Source organism: Gymnogyps californianus, chromosome 5 (assembly GCF_018139145.2).
Source record: "Gymnogyps californianus isolate 813 chromosome 5, ASM1813914v2, whole genome shotgun sequence".
NCBI classification, from domain to species: Eukaryota; Metazoa; Chordata; class Aves; order Accipitriformes; family Cathartidae; genus Gymnogyps; species Gymnogyps californianus.
The window spans coordinates 61,952,068-61,975,599 of NC_059475.1; the positions used below are offsets into that span (position 1 = coordinate 61,952,068).

General features: G+C 45.7%; 1 protein-coding gene across 1 annotated transcript; it reads right to left on the reverse strand.

The window, feature by feature from the left end:
* Nucleotides 1-3,268: 3,268 nt before the first annotated feature.
* AHNAK2 (AHNAK nucleoprotein 2) lies at nt 3,269-19,918 on the reverse strand. Its single transcript, XM_050898331.1, is given in 5 exon segments — nt 3,269-11,032; nt 11,035-17,352; nt 18,149-18,340; nt 19,119-19,260; nt 19,866-19,918. Coding segments are annotated over 4 exon segments (13,431 nt in total). The 5' UTR covers nt 19,255-19,260; nt 19,866-19,918; the 3' UTR covers nt 3,269-4,247.
* Nucleotides 19,919-23,532: the final 3,614 nt, after the last annotated feature.

Here is a 23,532-nt window from a genome sequence, read left to right on the forward strand (position 1 = left end):
TGGCTTCTTGTGAGACTTTTTACGCCCTTTCATAGCTCGATTCTAATTTACTTGTTCTCTATTACAAAGGTAGAATATGGTGTAAATTATAACCAGGCTTTGAGTCTCTTAGTACTTTTTTTTTCCATTTATGAAGCAGGGTTAATAATAGTCCTTGTCCACCCACCTGTTGCTTCTCTCTTTCATTTAGATTGTAATTTCTTGAAGTTAAGGACTGTACTAAATGTAAGCTGGGGCCTCCAGTAGTATTCATTAGCATCTATTTATTATCCTTGGATGGATTTTCTAGTTTGGTTGCAGGCAGTTCAGTTTTTTCTCACTATTGGTTTATTCATGTCTAGAAAAAGTTGCTGGTTTGGATCTTGAGCATGGATACTCTCCTCTGATTAGCTCATCTCATGTACCTGCGTTATGATGGAGTACAACTTAAGTGAACTGGCCCTGCTTTACCTGAGTGGCTTTCATGCAGAGCTGCAGCACCGCTCTCCCAGCAGTCTCATTTCTGAGAGCACTTGGTTTGGTGCAGTGTCTTGCGGCTACAGCGCTGCTGACAGTAATGCAGATGACAGCAAGACAGAACCTAGCTGGCTCCATAGGTTTATGAGTTCTGACAGGACTACAAAGTCACCTGGCTTCACACATTAGACACCAGCTTGTTCCAAAAGCTTTAGTACTCTCTGCTTTCAATTTTTTCCCCCATTACCCAGGATTTTCCTTTCCCAGTTGTTCCAGATAAATCATACCTTTGTTGCTTTCATCCAGGTACTGAGAAAACTTTTCATCTACCATTTATGCTATATCAAAGAACACTTAATTTTTTGACAGTCATAAATATCTCCATAATCTCTAGAAGACAGCTCTTCTGTCATGGGCATTGACTCATGGACCTCTGCTCTCTGCAGCTTCCTGAGGAGGGGAGGTGGAGAGGGAGGTGCTGATCTCTTCTCCCTGGTATCCAGTGATGGTATTCCAGCGTGGGAATGGTTCAAAGTTGCATCAGGGAGGTTCAGACTTCACATTAGGAAACATTTCTTTACCAAGAGGGTGGTCAAACACTGGAACAGGCTTCCTCGAGAGGTGGTCGATGCCCCAAGCCTGTCAGTGTTTAAAAGGCATTTGGACCATGCCCTTAATAACGTGCTTTAACTTTTTGTCATGGTTTAACCCCAGCCAGCAACTAAGCACCACGCAGCCACCTTCCCCCCCCGCCCCCCACAGTGGGATGGGGAGGAGGAAAGAAAAGCAAAACTCATGGGTTGAGACAAGAACAGTCCAACAACTAAAGCAAAATAAAATACACCACCAGCCAAGAACAACAACAACAATATAATAATAATAATTGCAATGAAAAGGAATACAACAACAAAAAAGAACACCCAAGAAAAGACAAGCGATGTACAACGCAACTGCTCACCACCCGCCGACAGACACCCCTCCCGGCCAACTCCCCCCAGTTTATATACTGGGCATGACATTCCATGGTATGGAATATCCCTTTGGCTAGTTTGGGTCAGCTGCCCCGGCTCTGCTCCCTCCCAGCTTCTTGCACACCTGCTTGCTGGCAGAGCAGAGGAAACTGAAAAATCCTTGACTCAGGATAAGCGCCACTTAGCAACAACTAAAACATCAGCGTGTTATCAACATTATTCTCACACTAAATCCAAAACACAGCACTGTACCAGCTACTAAGAAGAAAATTAACTCTATCCCAGCCGAAACCAGGACACTTTTAGTCAGCCCTGAAGTGGTCAGGCAGTTGGATTTGATAATGATTGTAGGTCTCTTCCAATTGAACTATTCTATTCTATTCTATTCTTCTTCATATGTATTATCTCATTCAGGATTAATTTTAGCTGTCTTGCCTTTGGGATCTATGAGAGGTCCTGCTTCAAATATAACAACAAAATAGCCAACCAGTAGAGACGCATTCATGTCTTAACAATGCAAGATATTACCGGGGTGGGAGTGTCTTTCTTTTTAATGCATTTATACCTTCTTTTGCATGTGAAATCACAGTTGTAGGTTTGTTTGGCTGGAGACTGTACGTAGATGTTTAGCTGAACAGCCCACTTTTTCAGATGTTAAAAAATAAGTAGCAGTAATCAAGGAAACCTAGCACAGTTAAAAGAACGACCTGAGCATCTCAAACTAAGTATGCAGGTGGGGTCAGAATCAGCCTGTTGACAAAATGTCTATGTTCTGCAGGTTTGTGTCTGTGCTCCTTGCACCCTTTTGAGCTCTGTTCTTAGCTATTCCTGCAGTCAGACCCTTGGGTAATACCTTGTTAACCTGGTTGCTTTTTCGCTAACCTTCACCTTTCCCAAAGCTGACAGTAGCCTATTTGGAGGAAGATTTTATTGCTGCTTCTTTTCTCTACTGCTCTTCCCTTAACTATTTCATTCATCTTTTAAAACATCATAGTGATTATTGCTCTGTGGTCATTGCTGTCTCAGAGCTCAATTTTAATGGACTTGAGTCTGTCACCTTTGCAACAGACTCCTACATTCAGTGCTGTCTAGGTGGATTCCTATTTGTGGGCCTAAGTAAATGGACACTACCCGAGAAACATTTTATGTGAAGGCTGCTTTGCAGACAGATGTGAGCTGCTGCTAGAATGGGATGTCCTTTATTACATACATTACCTTTTTCTGGGCTCCATTTTTCTGTCTTGATCACAATGTTTTCCTCAGTCCTGGTATATGCCATTGCTGTTTGATGTGGTAATTTTGGGTCTATTGAACAATGACTTTTATACTTAGGGAAACTTCAGGGAAATGCTGCATGATCCAAATAAATGATACATGCCTAACACTTATGTGAACAGTCTCTTCAGAGATAATTAGAGTTCTCTTTAGAATAACTGCCAGCAGTTCTCTTCAGAATATTTAAGCCTACTGCAAAGATACAGAAATGAAGAACGTCTCAAGCTACAGATGGTTAGACAACCAAGTACACTTCCTTTACAACCCAATTTCTAAATGTTTTGCTGTGTCTGCTTTCCCTGTACTAAGTAGAATATGGAGAAAGAAAATACACGATGAGAAAACTACTATAACGAAGCATGTCTGCACATGCAAATCCATAGAAATCGGGATTGTAATGAGTGAAAAGTTTCCATTATCACCGTATTTAGAAACCGTGCTGTCATTAAGCAGCCACTTCAGCAGATAGTGGGGTATACTCAAACCTTTTGCAAGTTTAAGCTCGGATTTTCAGATTCAGAGAATGGTAACAGCACTATCAGTAACTCATGCTACTCGAGTTATTATTCATATGGTGAGTTTATTGTGAATTAAGAATACAGACAGTGTTTTGATGATACACATGAAGGCTGTCACATATGCACTCTGGTTTTTGTTATGCTCTTGCGAGAAGCATTAATATGAACAAAGAAGCAAATAATTATATACATCTCCTTTCCCAGAAAATCTTTGAAGCAATTCCACCAGTGTGGCAGATCATTCTGTGCATTTAACTATCCAGTAAATATATACATTAAAATTTATTTATCCACATTTTAACAATTATTCTTTGTCAGCATGTTTTATTTTGGTATCTTAAAAATGTGAATTAGTTATATGGTGTTTGGTCTTGAATTTATTCTGTTGGGTTTTTAAAAATTCTTTTAAGGCTAAATATGACCCACCACAATAATCAAAAAATGAGAAGAGAGGAAGAGGAAAAGCGTTAGTCTCTCTACACTAGTATTTTTTTTTATTTGCATTTTAAAATGTTTGTGGAATATACGTATCACCTTAGCTGAAATAAAGAAAAATATTTTAGTAAGAAAACAAAAGTAGGTCAGAAAGGTCCAAAATCTAGACAGGTAACTATAGTTCTCATAGTGCTAGTTTATACTCCATTCTGGAAATAATCTGTAATCTAAACACAATCGGTGTGGTTTTGAGAAGCCTATTTAACAAGTATTTTTGCTATCATTGAGCCTTTCAATGGTTTACTTTCATGGTTCAGGTATCTTTTCCGACTTTGCTAAAACTATGGGCTCCTCTGTACCTGTAGTAATTGTTGCCTTTGGGGCAGATTTGAAGAAATCAGTATTTTTATTAGTGCACAGTATAGCACATCCACGTACTTTAAAATTTAATGCGGTAAATTCTGTTCAACTGTCTTCAGGAATATCAGCTTTGGGTTTTGTTTAATTTTCAGTTACTAGAAAATTAAGAAAACATTCTTTTCTCTACATGTAGATTATTTTATTTTCATTAAGAGTTGAGAAAAGACAATCTTCATTTGGTTGTATCTCCAGGAATATTAGATTGTCTATCTTTTTCTTCCTCCAACAAGATTAGTTCAGTTCTTGCTGAAGATGTCACAATAGTTCGAGAAACTGGAACATTAGATGAGGCCCCATCAGTTTCAACTTTTTCACCCTCTGTTGTTTCTTTAGGTGATAAGCTTTCTTGTGCATCAAAAAATACATCAGGTTTATCTGATGGGCTATCTTCATCTGAGATTCTTCCCTCTTTATGACCCATCTCTTCTTTGTCAACAGTCTTAGCCTTTTTGGAAGGAGATGTGAAACCAAGCCTGGGAAATCTAAACCATCCAGTTTTTTCAGTTTGCTTAGAAGAATCATTATCTGATGTGTCAGCAGGTTTCACATCTTCTGGAACTGATTTTTTTACTTCTGTTTTGGAATCTGTGCTTGTTTCGTCACCAGAAGGTGAAAAGCCAATACTTGGAAGCCAAAATTTGAATCTTCCAGGAGATCTTTTACTATCAGTCTTTTCTTTTTCATTGGTTATGTCTTTTTCTTCATCTTCTAGTGCTTCAGCTACATCCTCATCTTTAGAGACAGGACCTGCAGTTATTCCCTCTGGTGACTTATCAGGAAGACTCTCTTCAAGTTTACTGCAAGGCTTTACTTCAACAGCAAATGTTTTTAACTTTGGCAAACTTACTTCTCCACTAGATTCTTCAGTCTCACTGTGTGGTTTGTCACATGGTTTAAGCTCAGCACTGCCAGTCCTCTGTGCTGCTACTCTGAAGCTTTCATCAGCACGTTTAGGTTTGCTCACTGATACACCTTCCGTCGAAGATGGCTGCTGGACTAGCACTTCTAAGTTGCTATGTGATTCAGGCAACTTCACCTTGAGTAATGAGAATCCCAAAGCAGCAGTTTTGACTTCTGATGAGAGAATCTCTGATTCTTTCAGTATTTCAGTAGTGTAAATCTCACACCTTTCAATAGCAACGTGCTCAGGTTCTACTTTCTCACTCACTTCTTGGCCCTCTACATACGACCAATGAATGTCTTGCCCTGCATTTGAAAGGGAGGACTCTACCGTAGTAGTCACCTGTGCTGTTTTAATGTCAGGTTCAGTCAGTGTTAGAATTTTGCTTTTTGCTTTTTGAATACCACCCTCTAGAGCCTCTGGTGTTTCTTCAGGGATAGCAGAGCTTGCTTGCAGTTGCACTACTTCAGTGTCAGTACTAGATCCCTTTGGATCTGTTACCACTTTTGACACTGAAACATCAGCTTCAGTTGGGAGAGCTTTGAAAGTGAATCTTGGTATTTTTAGTTTGGGAATTTTTACATTTACTTCTGGGCCACCTTGTGATTTGTCCACTGTTTCCACTGTTGTTCTGGCAGATGCTGCCATATGATCTAGAGCCGGACTTTTCAGGCCAATAGATCCTTCTGATTTTTGAAACTGCATTTCTGCTGTGCCTATTTCAGTTTTAGATACTGCATCAGCTTCTGACTTTGGCAAATTGATATCATCTTCAAAACCCTTCACTTCTGAATGCAACACTTCAAATTTTGGAATCTTAAACTTGTATGTTTTAATTTTACTTGTTTCTGCTCTATCTTCTACTTGCACTTCCACCCCTGCAGACATGTCCTTTTCAACACTTTTCACTTGAAATTTCATTTCAGGATCTACTCTAGTGATTTTAACGTCCATCTTCACTCCTGGAATTTCTACCTTTAGATCTTCCAGCTTAGCTGTAACATAAGCACCTTCTTCTGATCCCTTTGTTGTAGACCATTCACATGTAGACCTTTTTAATTGGCTTCCCTCAACATCTTTTCCTATAATTTTCATCTCACCCTTTATCTTTCCTTTTTTAATTACTGCCTCTTGATTTTGAATATCTAGCTCTTCCTTTGGAAGACTAACATCTATTTTCTCCTGTGTTGCATCCAGAGTAATTTCAGCTGATGATGGTTTACATCCTACTCCTGAAGTCTCTAACTTAGTGGAACTTTCTACCTTTGGGACTTCTATATCCTGTGATTTGACTTTATGCTCATGAAGAGTCAGAGTACACGTAGGAAACCTATTTGTTAAACTGTTGTCTTTGTCAATTTCTGAAGCACTTAGGTATGATTTAGACAATTCTGCTGAAGACTCTGGGAATTCTGATGTATGCATTTTTTGTCCTTCAGCACCTCGCTTAACTATGTCTGCATAAGTTTCAGGTTTTGGAATACTCACTTTACTCTCTGTTCTTTCTGTGGATAATGAAATACCTCCTTCCATCTTTGACAAGCTAACATCAGAACTCTTCACAGAATCTCCTAATTTTGGAATCCCTTCTTTTCCAATAGTAATTTCAGTGACTGCGTGTGGTAATGAGAAGGTATTTTCAGGAATACTTGTTTCAATTTGTACTTTGGCAGAGGGAATGCCTGCCTGAACTCTTTCCATACTTCTTTCAATATCAGTATCACCTTTTTTTTCCTTTAAGGATGTCCTGCCAAATGCAGGTATTCTGAATTTTGGCATTTTAAACCATCCCTGATGTTCTTCAGTCTGAACTTCTTCAGCTTTTATTTCATGTTCTTCTTTTAATTTGATTTCTTTCTCCTCAAGGCTCTCAATAGCTCCCTCTGTCATTGGTTTAGATACTGACTGGGGGCTTATGTCTACCTTTGGAGCTTCAATGCCAGCTGTCAGAACTTGGGGTGTTTTTGTCTTACAAACACCTAGTCCGGGATCTGACATATCAGATGTAAGTTCTGATGCTGGAACTCCCACAGCAATGTCAGCAATTTCGTTTGTCATTTTCAGCTGGGGTAGCTCAGCTTCTATTTTTGGAGAGCTGATCTCTGTCTCTGGGCCTTTCCCTTTTGTTAGGGAGATTCCAAACTTTGGCTTCTGGAATTTGGGCATTTTAATCTTCCCTTCAGGACCTTCCAATTTCATCTTTCTTCCATCCACAACTGATGATCTTTCTGTTACTATTTCAGGGCTCCTCAATTCAATTGAAGCTTCTCCTTTGGGGAACTTAATACCTGTTTTTTGAATGGTATTTTCATCAGTAGAACTTGATTTTAGCACAACCTGTTGAAAACTCCCCTCTAAGGGAGGCAGAGCAGCATCAGTCTTTGCTGAGCTGCCTCCCATTTCAGTTTGGGAGGCTCCAGTTTCTACTTTGGAAAATTCCAGAGTGGGGATCTTAACATCAGCCAGTTTTATGCTTATTTGTGCCCCTTCTGTCCTTTCAGAATGACTTCTTTCTATATCAGGTACCTGTATTGAATCATCACCCTCTCTTTCTGTTTTAGGAACAGCAGCATCAGCTTCAACTTTTGGTGAATGAGTCTGAGATTTGGGAACCTTGATCTTGGAGAGTGAAATTTTAGGCATGACAAATTGAGGCTTTTTACTTGGACTTTTCTGTTCAACTTTTCCTGCAGATTTTTCCAGATCAAGGGCTGGTCCAGTACCTTGATCATCAGTTGCAGTTCCTCTCACTTCTGTGTCTAGTCTGCTTGACATTATAGCAAGTTTATGATCTTCCAAATTTTCTCCAGAATCCGGTTTAACACTTGCTTCCTTCTTTGGTGACCAACTGAAGGATGGAAGTTTGAATTTTGGCATTTTGAAATGTCCTTCTTTCTCTTCTCCATCTCCATCTTGCTTTATTTCCCCTTTGATTTTTAGTGTTGCATCTGAATCCTGAATATCACTGTCTGTTTTTGGAATAGAAATGTCAGCTGATGGGATGTGAACATCAGCCTCTGATGCCTTATTGTCAACTTTGCTCATTTTGACTTCAGGGCTGTAAGTTTCTGTTCCTGTACCACATTCCACCTCCAAATTTGGTACTTCAACAGCAATGTCAGCTATTGCTACCATTGCTTTTAGTTGGGGAACCTTGACTTCTGATTTGGATTGACTGACCTCCTTTTCTGACCCTTTCCCTTTAGAATGTGTAATTCCAAACTTTGGCATTTGGAATTTAGACATCTTTGTTTTCCCTTCAGGACCTTCAATTTTTATTTCTACATCACCCACAGCAATTTCACTTGATGTTCTTTCAACACTTGTGTCAGGACTCTTCACCTCAAGGGAGCCTTCAGTTATCATCTTAATATCTGAGGTAGAGAGGCTGGCATCAGCAGCAGCTAATTTCAATGTCAGGTCATCTTCTTCACATGTAGGAAGTATGACCTCACCTGTAGGCATGCTAATATCCATCTCTATTTTGGGAGCTTTGACTTCAGATTTGGAAGATTCCAAAGTCGAGACTGTAACTTTTGGCATTTTTATGCCCATTCCTGCCCCTTCTCCGCTACTCCCTTTCTCAGATGTCTGTACTGAAACACCTTCTTTTTCTTGTTTGGGACCACAAACGTCAGTTTCCGGTATGGGCAGAGAGACCTGGACTTTTTGACCCTTAATTTTAGGGAATGAGATCTTTGGCATGGTAAATTGGGACTTCTTGTTTTTACCCTTTTCACCATCTTTTTCTGTTGATGTATCAAATTCCACATGAAGGTATTGATTCTCAGGGGTAGGAAATGTTAATTCAGATTCTGTGTCTCCAGATAAAGTACACGAAGTGGATCCTTCCAGATGTCCCTCAACTTCAGAAGGAGCAAGAGCTTCTTTCTTTGGCGACCAACTAAATGAAGGCAGTTTGAATTTTGATGTTTTAAATTTGTTTTCTTTCTCCTCAGTGTCCTTCTCTCCTGAAACTACTTCCTGTTCTGCCTTGCACTCTAAATCTGGGCCATGGATTTCTACTTCTGATTTTGGCATGGTAACTTCCATTGATGGGAGACTGACATCCAACGTTGGTGCATCCAGAACAACTTCAGGTGAAGACTTGTGCATCTTTATACCTAATTCAGCATCAGAGATCTGAGTTGGTGTTTCAATATCAGTACCAGTCATATAAGCTGTTATCCTTCCCTTGGAAATTTCAGATTCCACTTTGGAACCAACATCACTTTCTGATGGTTTTCCCTTAGACCAAGATATTCCAAATTTTGGTTTTTGAAATTTAGGAATTTTAACCGTAAACTCTGTGTCACCCACAGATATTTCACCAGCTGGTGTTTTCGCTCCTGGCTTAAGACTTCTTTGCTCCAAAGAACCATCTTCATTTACAATTTCAAAATCTGTTAGTGAAAGATTCTCATCAGCAAGAGATGATAGTTTTGATTCAGATTCTGCTAGATTCATTTGATATTTAGTAAGAGTAATATCCTCTTTTGGTAATGGGGAATCCTGTTCAATTTTAGAAGAACCAATATCAACTTTGGAGAAACCCAAGCTAGGAATTCTGAATTTAGTATTTTTAGAGCCACTATCTCCCTTATTGTCAGGAAGAACTTTAGATCCGACACTGCCTGACAGAACAGCAGGAGTTTCTGCTGTTACAGAATAACAAAGAGCTTCTGACACAGAAACTTCCACTCCAGACTGAGTCTGTGCCTGAGGTTTAGAACTTTTAGAAAGCGAAACCTTAGGCATTTTAAACAGAGAACTTTTAGCTTTACCCATCTCATCTTCTTTTCCAGAGGAGGAATCTATGACAACTTCAAAAGCAGGCACTTGGATCTCGGCCCTGGGCAGGGTCACGTCGACTTCGGCGGTTCCCGAGGGCACCGTCACTTGGGGCTCCTTGAGGCTGGCGTCCACGTCAGCGGCCACGGTGCCCTTGGCCTCTCTGCTGCTGGACCAGCCAAAGGAAGGCATGCCGAACTTGGGCATCTTGAACTTGCCGTCCTTGGTCTTTGCGGCCTCCTTCTCTGGGGCTTTTGCTTCCCCTTCGAGGGTGAGGGCCGCCTCGGGCGCCTGCAGGTCGACGCTGGCCTTTGGAAGGGTGACGTCGACGGACGGGAGGCTGATGTCCACCTTGGGAGCTTTGATGTCAGCTTTGGGCATTTTGAGGGAGGGCTTCTCCAGCTTCCAGCCGGCCCCTTCACTTTTGGCGCCGGGGACGTCGGCTTTGAGGCCCAGCGCGGGGCCCTCCCCTGCGGCCGTCACGGTGGCGGAGGGGAGGTCGACCTCTGCGGAGGGCAGGCTGACCTCGCCTTCGGGCCCCTCCGCCTTGGGGGGCGACACTCCAAATTTGGGCTTGTCGAACTTGGGCATCTTAAACTTCCCTTTCAGGCCCGCGGCTTCCAGCTCGGCCCCGTCGAGCGAGCCTTCGGCAGAGGGCACTTTGAGGTCTATCTCGGGCGCCTGGAGCTCGAGGGAGCCTTCGACGGAGGGCAGCTTGATGTCGGGGGCCGCGATGCTGACGTCGCCGGCCCCGGCCCTGAGGTCTGCCTCTGGGAGGCTGGCGTCGACTTTGGGCAGGCTGACGTCCGCGTCCAGTTTGGGAGCCTTGACGGTCGGCTTGGAGAAGACCACGCTGGGCACCTTGACTTTCGGCATGTGTATTTTCATGCCGCCGCCCTCAACTTTGCCGGCAGCCACCTCCAGGCCGCCTTCGGCGTCGGGGCCCTGCAGGGCGAGTTCGCCCTCCTGGACTTCGGCCTGGGCTTTGGGCAGCGAGACCTCGGCCTTTGGCAGGCTGACCTGCACGTGGGGAGCTTTGACTTTGGGCAGCTTGACGCTGGGCATCTTGACGTCGGGCATCTTGAATCGACCTTTCTCGCCGTCTCCTCCGGCGGCCGTCTCGACGGTCACCTCCACGCCGGGCGCTTGGATCTCGGCCCCGGGCAGGGTCACGTCGACTTCGGTGGTTCCCGAGGGCACCGTCACTTGGGGCTCCTTGAGGCTGGCGTCCACGTCAGCGGCCACGGTGCCCTTGGCCTCTCTGCGCTGGACCAGCCAAAGGAAGGCATGCCGAACTTGGGCATCTTGAACTTGCCGTCCTTGGTCTTTGCGGCCTCCTTCTCTGGGGCTTTTGCTTCCCCTTCGAGGGTGAGGGCCGCCTCGGGCGCCTGCAGGTCGACGCTGGCCTTTGGAAGGGTGACGTCGACGGACGGGAGGCTGATGTCCACCTTGGGAGCTTTGATGTCAGCTTTGGGCATTTTGAGGGAGGGCTTCTCCAGCTTCCAGCCGGCCCCTTCACTTTTGGCGCCGGGGACGTCGGCTTTGAGGCCCAGCGCGGGGCCCTCCCCTGCGGCTGTCACGGTGGCGGAGGGGAGGTCGACCTCTGCGGAGGGCAGGCTGACCTCGCCTTCGGGCCCCTCCGCCTTGGGGGGCGACACTCCAAATTTGGGCTTGTCGAACTTGGGCATCTTAAACTTCCCTTTCAGGCCCGCGGCTTCCAGCTCGGCCCCGTCGAGCGAGCCTTCGGCAGAGGGCACTTTGAGGTCTATCTCGGGCGCCTGGAGCTCGAGGGAGCCTTCGACGGAGGGCAGCTTGATGTCGGGGGCCGCGATGCTGACGTCGCCGGCCCCGGCCCTGAGGTCTGCCTCTGGGAGGCTGGCGTCGACTTTGGGCAGGCTGACGTCCGCGTCCAGTTTGGGAGCCTTGACGGTCGGCTTGGAGAAGACCACGCTGGGCACCTTGACTTTCGGCATGTGTATTTTCATGCCGCCGCCCTCAACTTTGCCGGCAGCCACCTCCAGGCCGCCTTCGGCGTCGGGGCCCTGCAGGGCGAGTTCGCCCTCCTGGACTTCGGCCTGGGCTTTGGGCAGCGAGACCTCGGCCTTTGGCAGGCTGACCTGCACGTGGGGAGCTTTGACTTTGGGCAGCTTGACGCTGGGCATCTTGACGTCGGGCATCTTGAATCGACCTTTCTCGCCGTCTCCTCCGGCGGCCGTCTCGACGGTCACCTCCACGCCGGGCGCTTGGATCTCGGCCCCGGGCAGGGTCACGTCGACTTCGGCGGTTCCCGAGGGCACCGTCACTTGGGGCTCCTTGAGGCTGGCGTCCACGTCAGCGGCCACGGTGCCCTTGGCCTCTCTGCTGCTGGACCAGCCAAAGGAAGGCATGCCGAACTTGGGCATCTTGAACTTGCCGTCCTTGGTCTTTGCGGCCTCCTTCTCTGGGGCTTTTGCTTCCCCTTCGAGGGTGAGGGCCGCCTCGGGCGCCTGCAGGTCGACGCTGGCCTTTGGAAGGGTGACGTCGACGGACGGGAGGCTGATGTCCACCTTGGGAGCTTTGATGTCAGCTTTGGGCATTTTGAGGGAGGGCTTCTCCAGCTTCCAGCCGGCCCCTTCACTTTTGGCGCCGGGGACGTCGGCTTTGAGGCCCAGCGCGGGGCCCTCCCCTGCGGCCGTCACGGTGGCGGAGGGGAGGTCGACCTCTGCGGAGGGCAGGCTGACCTCGCCTTCGGGCCCCTCCGCCTTGGGGGGCGACACTCCAAATTTGGGCTTGTCGAACTTGGGCATCTTAAACTTCCCTTTCAGGCCCGCGGCTTCCAGCTCGGCCCCGTCGAGCGAGCCTTCGGCAGAGGGCACTTTGAGGTCTATCTCGGGCGCCTGGAGCTCGAGGGAGCCTTCGACGGAGGGCAGCTTGATGTCGGGGGCCGCGATGCTGACGTCGCCGGCCCCGGCCCTGAGGTCTGCCTCTGGGAGGCTGGCGTCGACTTTGGGCAGGCTGACGTCCGCGTCCAGTTTGGGAGCCTTGACGGTCGGCTTGGAGAAGACCACGCTGGGCACCTTGACTTTCGGCATGTGTATTTTCATGCCGCCGCCCTCAACTTTGCCGGCAGCCACCTCCAGGCCGCCTTCGGCGTCGGGGCCCTGCAGGGCGAGTTCGCCCTCCTGGACTTCGGCCTGGGCTTTGGGCAGCGAGACCTCGGCCTTTGGCAGGCTGACCTGCACGTGGGGAGCTTTGACTTTGGGCAGCTTGACGCTGGGCATCTTGACGTCGGGCATCTTGAATCGACCTTTCTCGCCGTCTCCTCCGGCGGCCGTCTCGACGGTCACCTCCACGCCGGGCGCTTGGATCTCGGCCCCGGGCAGGGTCACGTCGACTTCGGCGGTTCCCGAGGGCACCGTCACTTGGGGCTCCTTGAGGCTGGCGTCCACGTCAGCGGCCACGGTGCCCTTGGCCTCTCTGCTGCTGGACCAGCCAAAGGAAGGCATGCCGAACTTGGGCATCTTGAACTTGCCGTCCTTGGTCTTTGCGGCCTCCTTCTCTGGGGCTTTTGCTTCCCCTTCGAGGGTGAGGGCCGCCTCGGGCGCCTGCAGGTCGACGCTGGCCTTTGGAAGGGTGACGTCGACGGACGGGAGGCTGATGTCCACCTTGGGAGCTTTGATGTCAGCTTTGGGCATTTTGAGGGAGGGCTTCTCCAGCTTCCAGCCGGCCCCTTCACTTTTGGCGCCGGGGACGTCGGCTTTGAGGCCCAGCGCGGGGCCCTCCCCTGCGGCCGTCACGGTGGCGGAGGGGAGGTCGACCTCTGCGGAGGGCAGGCTGACCTCGCCTTCGGGCCCCTCCGCCTTGGGGGGCGACACTCCAAATTTGGGCTTGTCGAACTTGGGCATCTTAAACTTCCCTTTCAGGCCCGCGGCTTCCAGCTCGGCCCCGTCGAGCGAGCCTTCGGCAGAGGGCACTTTGAGGTCTATCTCGGGCGCCTGGAGCTCGAGGGAGCCTTCGACGGAGGGCAGCTTGATGTCGGGGGCCGCGATGCTGACGTCGCCGGCCCCGGCCCTGAGGTCTGCCTCTGGGAGGCTGGCGTCGACTTTGGGCAGGCTGACGTCCGCGTCCAGTTTGGGAGCCTTGACGGTCGGCTTGGAGAAGACCACGCTGGGCACCTTGACTTTCGGCATGTGTATTTTCATGCCGCCGCCCTCAACTTTGCCGGCAGCCACCTCCAGGCCGCCTTCGGCGTCGGGGCCCTGCAGGGCGAGTTCGCCCTCCTGGACTTCGGCCTGGGCTTTGGGCAGCGAGACCTCGGCCTTTGGCAGGCTGACCTGCACGTGGGGAGCTTTGACTTTGGGCAGCTTGACGCTGGGCATCTTGACGTCGGGCATCTTGAATCGACCTTTCTCGCCGTCTCCTCCGGCGGCCGTCTCGACGGTCACCTCCACGCCGGGCGCTTGGATCTCGGCCCCGGGCAGGGTCACGTCGACTTCGGCGGTTCCCGAGGGCACCGTCACTTGGGGCTCCTTGAGGCTGGCGTCCACGTCAGCGGCCACGGTGCCCTTGGCCTCTCTGCTGCTGGACCAGCCAAAGGAAGGCATGCCGAACTTGGGCATCTTGAACTTGCCGTCCTTGGTCTTTGCGGCCTCCTTCTCTGGGGCTTTTGCTTCCCCTTCGAGGGTGAGGGCCGCCTCGGGCGCCTGCAGGTCGACGCTGGCCTTTGGAAGGGTGACGTCGACGGACGGGAGGCTGATGTCCACCTTGGGAGCTTTGATGTCAGCTTTGGGCATTTTGAGGGAGGGCTTCTCCAGCTTCCAGCCGGCCCCTTCACTTTTGGCGCCGGGGACGTCGGCTTTGAGGCCCAGCGCGGGGCCCTCCCCTGCGGCCGTCACGGTGGCGGAGGGGAGGTCGACCTCTGCGGAGGGCAGGCTGACCTCGCCTTCGGGCCCCTCCGCCTTGGGGGGCGACACTCCAAATTTGGGCTTGTCGAACTTGGGCATCTTAAACTTCCCTTTCAGGCCCGCGGCTTCCAGCTCGGCCCCGTCGAGCGAGCCTTCGGCAGAGGGCACTTTGAGGTCTATCTCGGGCGCCTGGAGCTCGAGGGAGCCTTCGACGGAGGGCAGCTTGATGTCGGGGGCCGCGATGCTGACGTCGCCGGCCCCGGCCCTGAGGTCTGCCTCTGGGAGGCTGGCGTCGACTTTGGGCAGGCTGACGTCCGCGTCCAGTTTGGGAGCCTTGACGGTCGGCTTGGAGAAGACCACGCTGGGCACCTTGACTTTCGGCATGTGTATTTTCATGCCGCCGCCCTCAACTTTGCCGGCAGCCACCTCCAGGCCGCCTTCGGCGTCGGGGCCCTGCAGGGCGAGTTCGCCCTCCTGGACTTCGGCCTGGGCTTTGGGCAGCGAGACCTCGGCCTTTGGCAGGCTGACCTGCACGTGGGGAGCTTTGACTTTGGGCAGCTTGACGCTGGGCATCTTGACGTCGGGCATCTTGAATCGACCTTTCTCGCCGTCTCCTCCGGCGGCCGTCTCGACGGTCACCTCCACGCCGGGCGCTTGGATCTCGGCCCCGGGCAGGGTCACGTCGACTTCGGCGGTTCCCGAGGGCACCGTCACTTGGGGCTCCTTGAGGCTGGCGTCCACGTCAGCGGCCACGGTGCCCTTGGCCTCTCTGCTGCTGGACCAGCCAAAGGAAGGCATGCCGAACTTGGGCATCTTGAACTTGCCGTCCTTGGTCTTTGCGGCCTCCTTCTCTGGGGCTTTTGCTTCCCCTTCGAGGGTGAGGGCCGCCTCGGGCGCCTGCAGGTCGACGCTGGCCTTTGGAAGGGTGACGTCGACGGACGGGAGGCTGATGTCCACCTTGGGAGCTTTGATGTCAGCTTGTGTATTTTGAGAGATTTCTTCCATTTCCTTTGGTGATATACTGCATTCACCCTTTTTTATTTCAAGATCAGGTTTGGTCATCAGTATTTCCCCTTCTGTCTCTTCCAAATGCTTGTCCATTGAGGAAGTTTTTACAGTGAGTTGTTTCAGACTTGGCAGCTGGACTTCTGTGTTTTGTGTTATATCCTTGTGTTTTATTTTTCCTTTGGAAATCCCAATTTCAATTTCAGCACTTGGAACCTTCATTTCTTCTGCTGATATACTCATTTCTGGTTTTGCACCTGTTTCTCGGGATGGCACTTTTCCTTCCCTGTCACTTACCTGACCTTCATTTTGCCCTGTCTCATCTTTTGTAGTTGCCCAGGTAAATGTAGGTAATTTAAACTTCGGCAGTCTGAATTTGCTTTCTTTTCCCTCTATATCCTTTTCTCCTGTCTTCATGCCAATGTCCATCTTCAAGGTTTTATCACTTGTGGGCATGTCTTCTTCTTCTTTCTGTGCCTTTTTAATAGTATCTACTGATTCAGCTGTGCTTTCTTCTCTTGTTATTTTCATGTCAGCTTTAGGTGTTTTGGCCATTTTGAATGATGGCATTTGTATTTTCCAAGTAGATACTTCTGATTCTACGTCAGGCACGTGCGGTTTCACATCCAAATTCCTGCTGTCCTCTGAACTTGTATCAGCTGTTTTTTCTGGTACTGAATATGGAACATCACTTCCCGGTTTGGTGGTTTCAGTCTCTGGCTCTCTTCTCTTGGGCATTGAAATCCCAAATTTTGTTTTCTGAGATGTTAGTATTTGTGTGTCATCTTCTGTTTTTTTTCCTCCTGTTTCCAGTGTGTCAGATGTTGTGTGTAATTCTGCTTTAGCAGTGCCTATTTCTAGACCTTTTACCTGTATAGATCCTTGTGCTGTGTGCCTTGTCATGTCTATGTTAATTCCACTTTTTCCTTCTGTTTTATCTGCTGTTCCTCTCTGTTTCTTTTTTCGGGATTTTGATGAGGCTTGCGGTGTTTGTTTAGTTGGGCTTTCTTTCAGATCAAGTGTTTCTAAATCGGGCTTTGATATCTGTGTTGTTATAGCTGGCACTTCAGGTAAAGTAAATTCTGATGTTGATTCCTTGTCTTTTTCTTTTTTAATGCTCATTTCAACTTCAGGGCATTTTTTTGCATGAGATGGAATGCCATTTTTCATATCTTTTAAGTCTTTTGTTAAAGTTTCATGTACCTCCCCTGTTTTAATTTCGTAAGCAGGAGATGTGGTATATTCAACAGTTAGGATTTCGGGATTTTCCAGGCTGATATCTTCTTTACGTATTTTTTCTCTTTCAGATAACAGTGTAGTTTTTATTTCTTTTTTTTGTTTGTCTTGGGGTTCTGGTTTGGATCTGTGCATTTTGAATCCGATGCTAGGGAACTTCAGTTTCTTTTGGCTTCCTTTTTTTTCTTTGATATGGACTTCTTGTTGAAATTGAGACTCCGTGTCTGTGCTTGTAGGGGAAATATCCTGTGTAGCAGGCTCATATGCATCTGATGTACTATGAGACCTTCTGTGCCCCAGTATCTTTTTATTTTTAATTGACTGGAATTTTGGCCATGATAATCTATCTTTTTTAGGTCTCTTGCTTCTTCCTACCCTTTGGCTTACAATTAAAGTTTCCCTGTCTTCTTCTGAAATGGCTTTTCCTGAAACATGCAGTGTTTCTTCAGGAATGCTCTCACCGAGTTCTTTTTCCTGAAAGAACAAATAGTAGTCAGAAGATTAAAAGTAAACTAAATATAGATGCAACACAAAATGAAATACATAGTATAAAATACTTAGAAAAATATGCTTTTTATTCACAGTATCTACTTGTTATATAAAAATTTCCTGAAAATGGTGTATATAATTCAGGCAGAAATGACATAAAACAAATGGATTATATGACTGTAATATGTGGATTTCTGTAGGTTTAAGTTCTTCACAAAACATTGCAGTAAACAGAGGTTTCTATATGTATCTCTCTCTCTATATGTCTGTACAAATATATATAATATTTATATATATGTATATGAAGAGAAAAATAATTTTGAATGTGATGGAGACCTATAAGCAGATCATGTCTATGGAGATATCAGTGATTAAACACTTATTTTTAAGAGAAAATTTCATTGATGAGCTTTTGAGAAAAATATTTACTGATATTTTACATTTTGGAAAATATTGAATATAAATATTACAGAGCTTATCTGAGCCTGTTTTATCAGTGGACACTTACTTAACAACAAAAAAAATGCTGACTCACTACAGAATGTTTTTCTACCCTAACGCAAGATTGTGACTTTATCCAAAATCTATAGTCTTGCCCAGGATATTTTAAAAGCTGCAAATATTGTGTGGGATTTTTTCTTCTTATGAATATTCATGGTAGTAAGTTTAAACACATGCCTAAGTCTTAAGAAGACACAAGTGTGTATTTTCTGGTCTATTTCCACACAGCACATTACTACAGTGTTATCCAAACTTCGTAAGCTAATCAAATATCTACCTGGCTTGTTCTTTCCTTTTTGTAGTGGGCTGTAGAGTGAATGTGTTCTAGCTCTTCCTTCCCAGCAATTTTTCTTTTGAGGCTGAATTGGACTCTGTATGGCTCAGAATATTGGAGAATCTTGAGTGCATCTTCATATTTGATATTATCAAAAAATATTGTAGCACTTAGAAGCTGATCACCTGGAGTGGAATCAGACATTATTTTAATTAGTTTGTGTTTTCTTGCAGTTTTTCAAATTCTGTTGAATTAATGCCCACCCCAAAAAAAATCATCACATCCTATTTATTTAAAATATGAAATTATGTTCACATAATAGAATCACAGAATAGTTAAGGCTGGCAAGGACCTCTGGAGATCATCTAGTCCAACTGCCCTGCTCAGGGAAGGGTCAGCTACAGTCATTTGTTCAGGTCTATGTGCACTGAGGTTTTGAATATTTCCAAGGATGCTGACTCCACAGCCTCTCTGGAAAATCTGTTCCAGTGCCTGACCACCCTGACAGTAACAAAGTCTGTTCTTATATTTTTCAGTATTTAGACTTTGGATTTTTGTTCTTGTTTAAATCATTATTTATTGTAGTTTTGTGGCATATTATTTTGTGAAAGAATCAAAGGCAGGTTCTTCATGAATGTTATGACTTGGGGTTTTTTTTCATTTTAATTGTGTATACACTACTTTCTATGTATCTTTTTCATTGTTCCGGTGAAAATTAGATAATTTTTTTTATGGTATACCAAAAAAAAATCACACTTCATTATTGTTTAAGAAACTGATATTTGAAATTACTAATAAGGACAGGTTAAGCTCACACATAGTATTAGTTGGTTTGGGATCTACTACTTCTATTACCTAACAAGATGACAGATCAGGTAGGTATCTATATGCATACACAGCTACATACTTGATTATTTTAAGATATACTTAAACAAAAAAACCAAACAGAAAATCAGACTGTACCTTCTCTCAGACTAAATATTTTTGAAGCAGGAGATTCCTTAAGTACTTTTTTGATAAATATTCCTTCATTTCCTCCACCCGTCACACTAAAACCGCTAGCACCAGCTTCCACTTCTGTTTTCAAGGTCACTTCCATTATCTCCTAGATAGAGAAAAAGGTGTGAATTTATAATTTTTATTCATTTGTATCAAAGTGTTCTACATTATTGTACAACAAAAAATTGAGTCTCCTCAGGTATATTTTCAGTAGCTCAAGAAAGATTATCTAAAATAGAGAATGTACTTGTTTAGTGTGGGTTTGATTCTATTCTAAATCAGAATTAAGCACATGTGTTAGCATTATGCTGGATCAGGGCCATAGGGAAAATAGGTTGTAATTTTAAAACACGAAACATATGGAATCTTTTAGGGCTGAAAGATTGTGTTTTCTGTGAAGATGTTAAGCACCTGAATTAGAGTCAATGGGCCAGAAAAGTCAGACTAGGAGCTAATGCTGTACTGTACTCAAACTGGAGAAGGCTAAAGAATGCTAAAAGGAATTATGGAAGAACCCCAAACAGGACGAGTAAGAGTTTGTGCCTGTGCCACAACTAGGCAATTTGTGAAGTTCCTGGTCAAAAGAAGTCTAAAGTGACTCTTTGCCTCTTTGTCCTTCCCTCTGTCCACCCATCCATGTCTGTGTATTGTAATGGACTTTACTATTTTGCAAACCACATGCCTAAAACTACTGAGTGCTTTTAGACTGACCTGTGGATGACTCTGTTTTGATTTGTCTGTAGAATATTTTTTGTTTTCTTCTTGAAGCTGAAAAATAATTTGCAATTATTGAGTGTTCAGAAGTTGTGCTGTTGTAAAATACAACAGAAGTCCTACATCAGTTAAAATGCCTGGTTTAGACTAAGAACTGAGGCTGACTAATGGCAACAGAGCAAAATTGGGATCTACAAGTGCAATGTACAATGTGAATGATTTAACTGTATTATTTCCAGTAGTAAATTATATGCCAAGGCCTCCCTGCATTGTACCAAAATTTGCATGAAATGAACACCAGAGACCAATTGTATTAAGACATTGGGAGCTTTTCTGTGTGTTACTCATGTAGCACATTTGTCATGCTTTCATCTTTGTGAACATACATTTTTTTCATTTATTCGACTTCAGCATGAATTTCAAACTGTTGCCTACTTATCTTAACATGACTGTACTAATTAAATCTTTACCTTTGAATAACCAAGCGGTACAGGTAATTTTGAAATACTTATTAGTTACATTCAAGCCAGTTAAATATTCTAATAGGAAAAGCATTGTGATTTCTTGACACTCTCTGCCCCAGGTCCTTTAAGGAATGAAGTCAAATGCATTTTTTTGCCGAGAAACAGGAACATGGCCAACAACAAGTCCAGTACAATATAAAACCATCAATGAACATGGCCCTGATTTTGGTGGGGACAGGAAGACAATATGGCTGCAACAACATCCTGTTACATGATGTATGAGCCTCGGCTAGTTGTAGGAGCTAAAGCCTCTTGAATGAACTTGGTAAAGCCATGCCTGCATGAAAACTCGGTAAAGCCATGCCTGCATGAAAACTCAGTGTCTTGCCTTTAAATATTCTTCTTCTATGGAATATTCATAAACTGGAGAGGATCCTTGTGGCCTTGGACGGATGTCTTCTACTGCCACTTCATTAACCTGTGGAAAAGAAATGAGTGGTGGGACAGGAACATCCACCATTAAACAGTGACCCATTTTTTTAGGAGAGTTTTTCTACTTAGGCATAGTCTCCTTCTGCGTACAAATCTTTCATTAGTAATGGTGGATGTAGAATAACCAATAACTCTTTCCTTAGGTCAAGAACAAATACAATTCTCATTTAAGGATGTTACTCAAGAACACAAGGGACAGACTCCTGAGAGACAAAAACAATCGTATGCCTATTTTAGTTTTCTTTATGTATTGTATGCATCTATGGGCTGAACAGACTGAAAATACTGACAGATCAATTAGTAATAATTGAAAAAAAGCAATAAAAATTCCCTCCCCTGCTTTATTTGCAGACCTAACCTTTGCATCCTGCAGCTTCAAACTTTATTGCCCTCTATAACCAAGCAAACCATGGAAGAGTCCCAGCAGGAATTTCTGCTGACAAGCACTTGGCATGCTTCCTTCTGCAGTCAAATGATAGGGAACCTAAACCGGCTAAAGCTTTAAAGAAAAGTTACTGTAGTCAACAGCCACGTAATAGTTTGCTAAGTCTTGGCATTAAACTTATGCTGGTGAATCATGGCAAAGAGCAGATCACTTTATATTGAAGCATCATTCTGGCTTTTGAGCTGGCAGGAGAATCCCAAGCAGAAATACAACATTTTTGATGGGGAAAAAATTCACCAGCAAGACCCAGCTATAAACAAAATATTTAAGATCCCATTTTAACAAGGTAACTGCCAAACCTCATTCCAAAAAAAACCAACTCTAAAAAAACTCACAGAATCTTCGTCCTCTGCATCCGCATCAGCATCAGCATCTCCCGGAGGCTCGGCTGGTCTCAGCTGTCGTCCAGAACCTGAAAGCAGCACACAGGTTGTTGGTGTCTGTGGGAGCCACGCAGAGCACAGACCAGTCAGTTTGCAAGCTGAAGGCCTCCGAGCAGCACGCCTCGGGGATGTGCATGGGCCGGCTGTAGAAAGGCCTGCTTTCATTTAGATTCCTTATCTCAGATCTCATCAGGCCGATCTTTCCAAAGATACCAGAAATATTCATATCCAGAAATGTAAAGGCTTTTGTGAAGGAAAAAATCCCCAGATTGGAGAAAATGTAGAACTAGAAGTTGGCCAGATTTTTTTTTTATTACCAAGGGGGGCTTGAGGTGTGTATTGGGCAGAATTGGCAGGCTTTTGGCAGCAGCGTAGCTGTGGGGTGGTCTCTGTGGGAGGAGGTTATGGACCACCCTGTGCCGGACGCAGCCGCTTGCATCCAGCTCTGCCTGCAATGCTGAATCGATCGGAGGAGTTTCTGGCACCTCTGTGAAAACGTGTTTAAGAAAGAGTGGTAAACGCTGAGAAAAAGAGACACCACCACTAGAGGAGGAGGAAACAGACAGAGAAGACCAGACCAGAGCAGGAGGAGAGAGGAGAGATGGCAGAGCAGGAGAAATGCTGGAGCAAAACAGGATCTCAGGCAGGGGCCGGAAGAAGAAAAGATGCCTGAGCAAGGGCAGAGAGGAGGAAGCTCGACTCTGTTGGGGGCAGCTGGTGGAGCAATCCACCCTGGGGCAACTGAGTGTGAAGCAAGGAGTGTAAAAAGAAAAGCAGCCACCATCTGCTGACCCCTATCTTCTGCACCAGCCCTCACCTCCCCAAAGGGACTGAGTGTAGCTCACAGTGAGGGGATTGGAGACCAGAAAGAGGGGAGGAGAAGTGTACAGAGGGGAAGTGAGGTGTTTTTCCCTAAGTGGTTTTATGTCTTTTATAGTATCAGAATCAGTAACTAAAATTTCATTAACTGGCAATAAATAAAATTGATTGAAATTCCCCATCTTGAAACTCTTCCTTGCTTCTGGCAGAGGTCTTAAGACAAGAGCTGGAAAGTAAACATCATGAAGCTTTGATAGTCATAAAGACTCTGCTTTCTTGGTTTTTAAAAGTATGGAGGGCAGAGAGAGAGGACGTGAAGGAGATGGGCTGTTTGAAAGTATGTTTCTGTTGAAATGGCTTAAATTGGGCACTGAAGAATGAAACCAGCATGAATACATCATCGTTTTCAGAGATCCAGGCTTAGCCAGTAGAGGACAGTGTGGCTGAATTACACATTCCCTGATGCACAGGCTATTCTAATACATGCACAAGTCCTTGTCCTGATAGCTATGTCTCTTTCCTGTCTCCGTGCTCCATTTTTTTCAAGCCATCAGGCTGTCTAGCTCTCTCACACCCAGTTCTGCAACTGCCATTAGTATACATAGTTTTGGCTCTCCTAAACGGATCCTCTGGCTTAAAAATATGCTCAAACACTAGAGAAGACAACTGCAAGGAGAACTGTGCAACTCATTCATTGTCTACTTTAAATGAAGAATCCTTGGGCTGGAACACAACATTTCTGGATGTGGATATTACATGCTGTGTGTGCAGATAAGCTGGCATGACTTATGCATGGATGCAATCACTCTAACTTACACAAGTTGCCAAGCTCTTGTTAAAATGGCTGTCAGTTTGCTAGCCTTTCTTCATAGTTTTCTGATCTCCTACATTTATTTTTTCCTTGACTTTTTGAAGATGAAATTATTTAGTACAGGCAGGGTTTTGAAAGAGTTATGTCACGTGATCAGTGATGGGCCACTTTGTTAAGATGCATGGAAATAGTGTGCTTCCAGTGCGAATATTCCATGTCAGTCTGTGGGCCAAGTTTCCAAACTTGATGG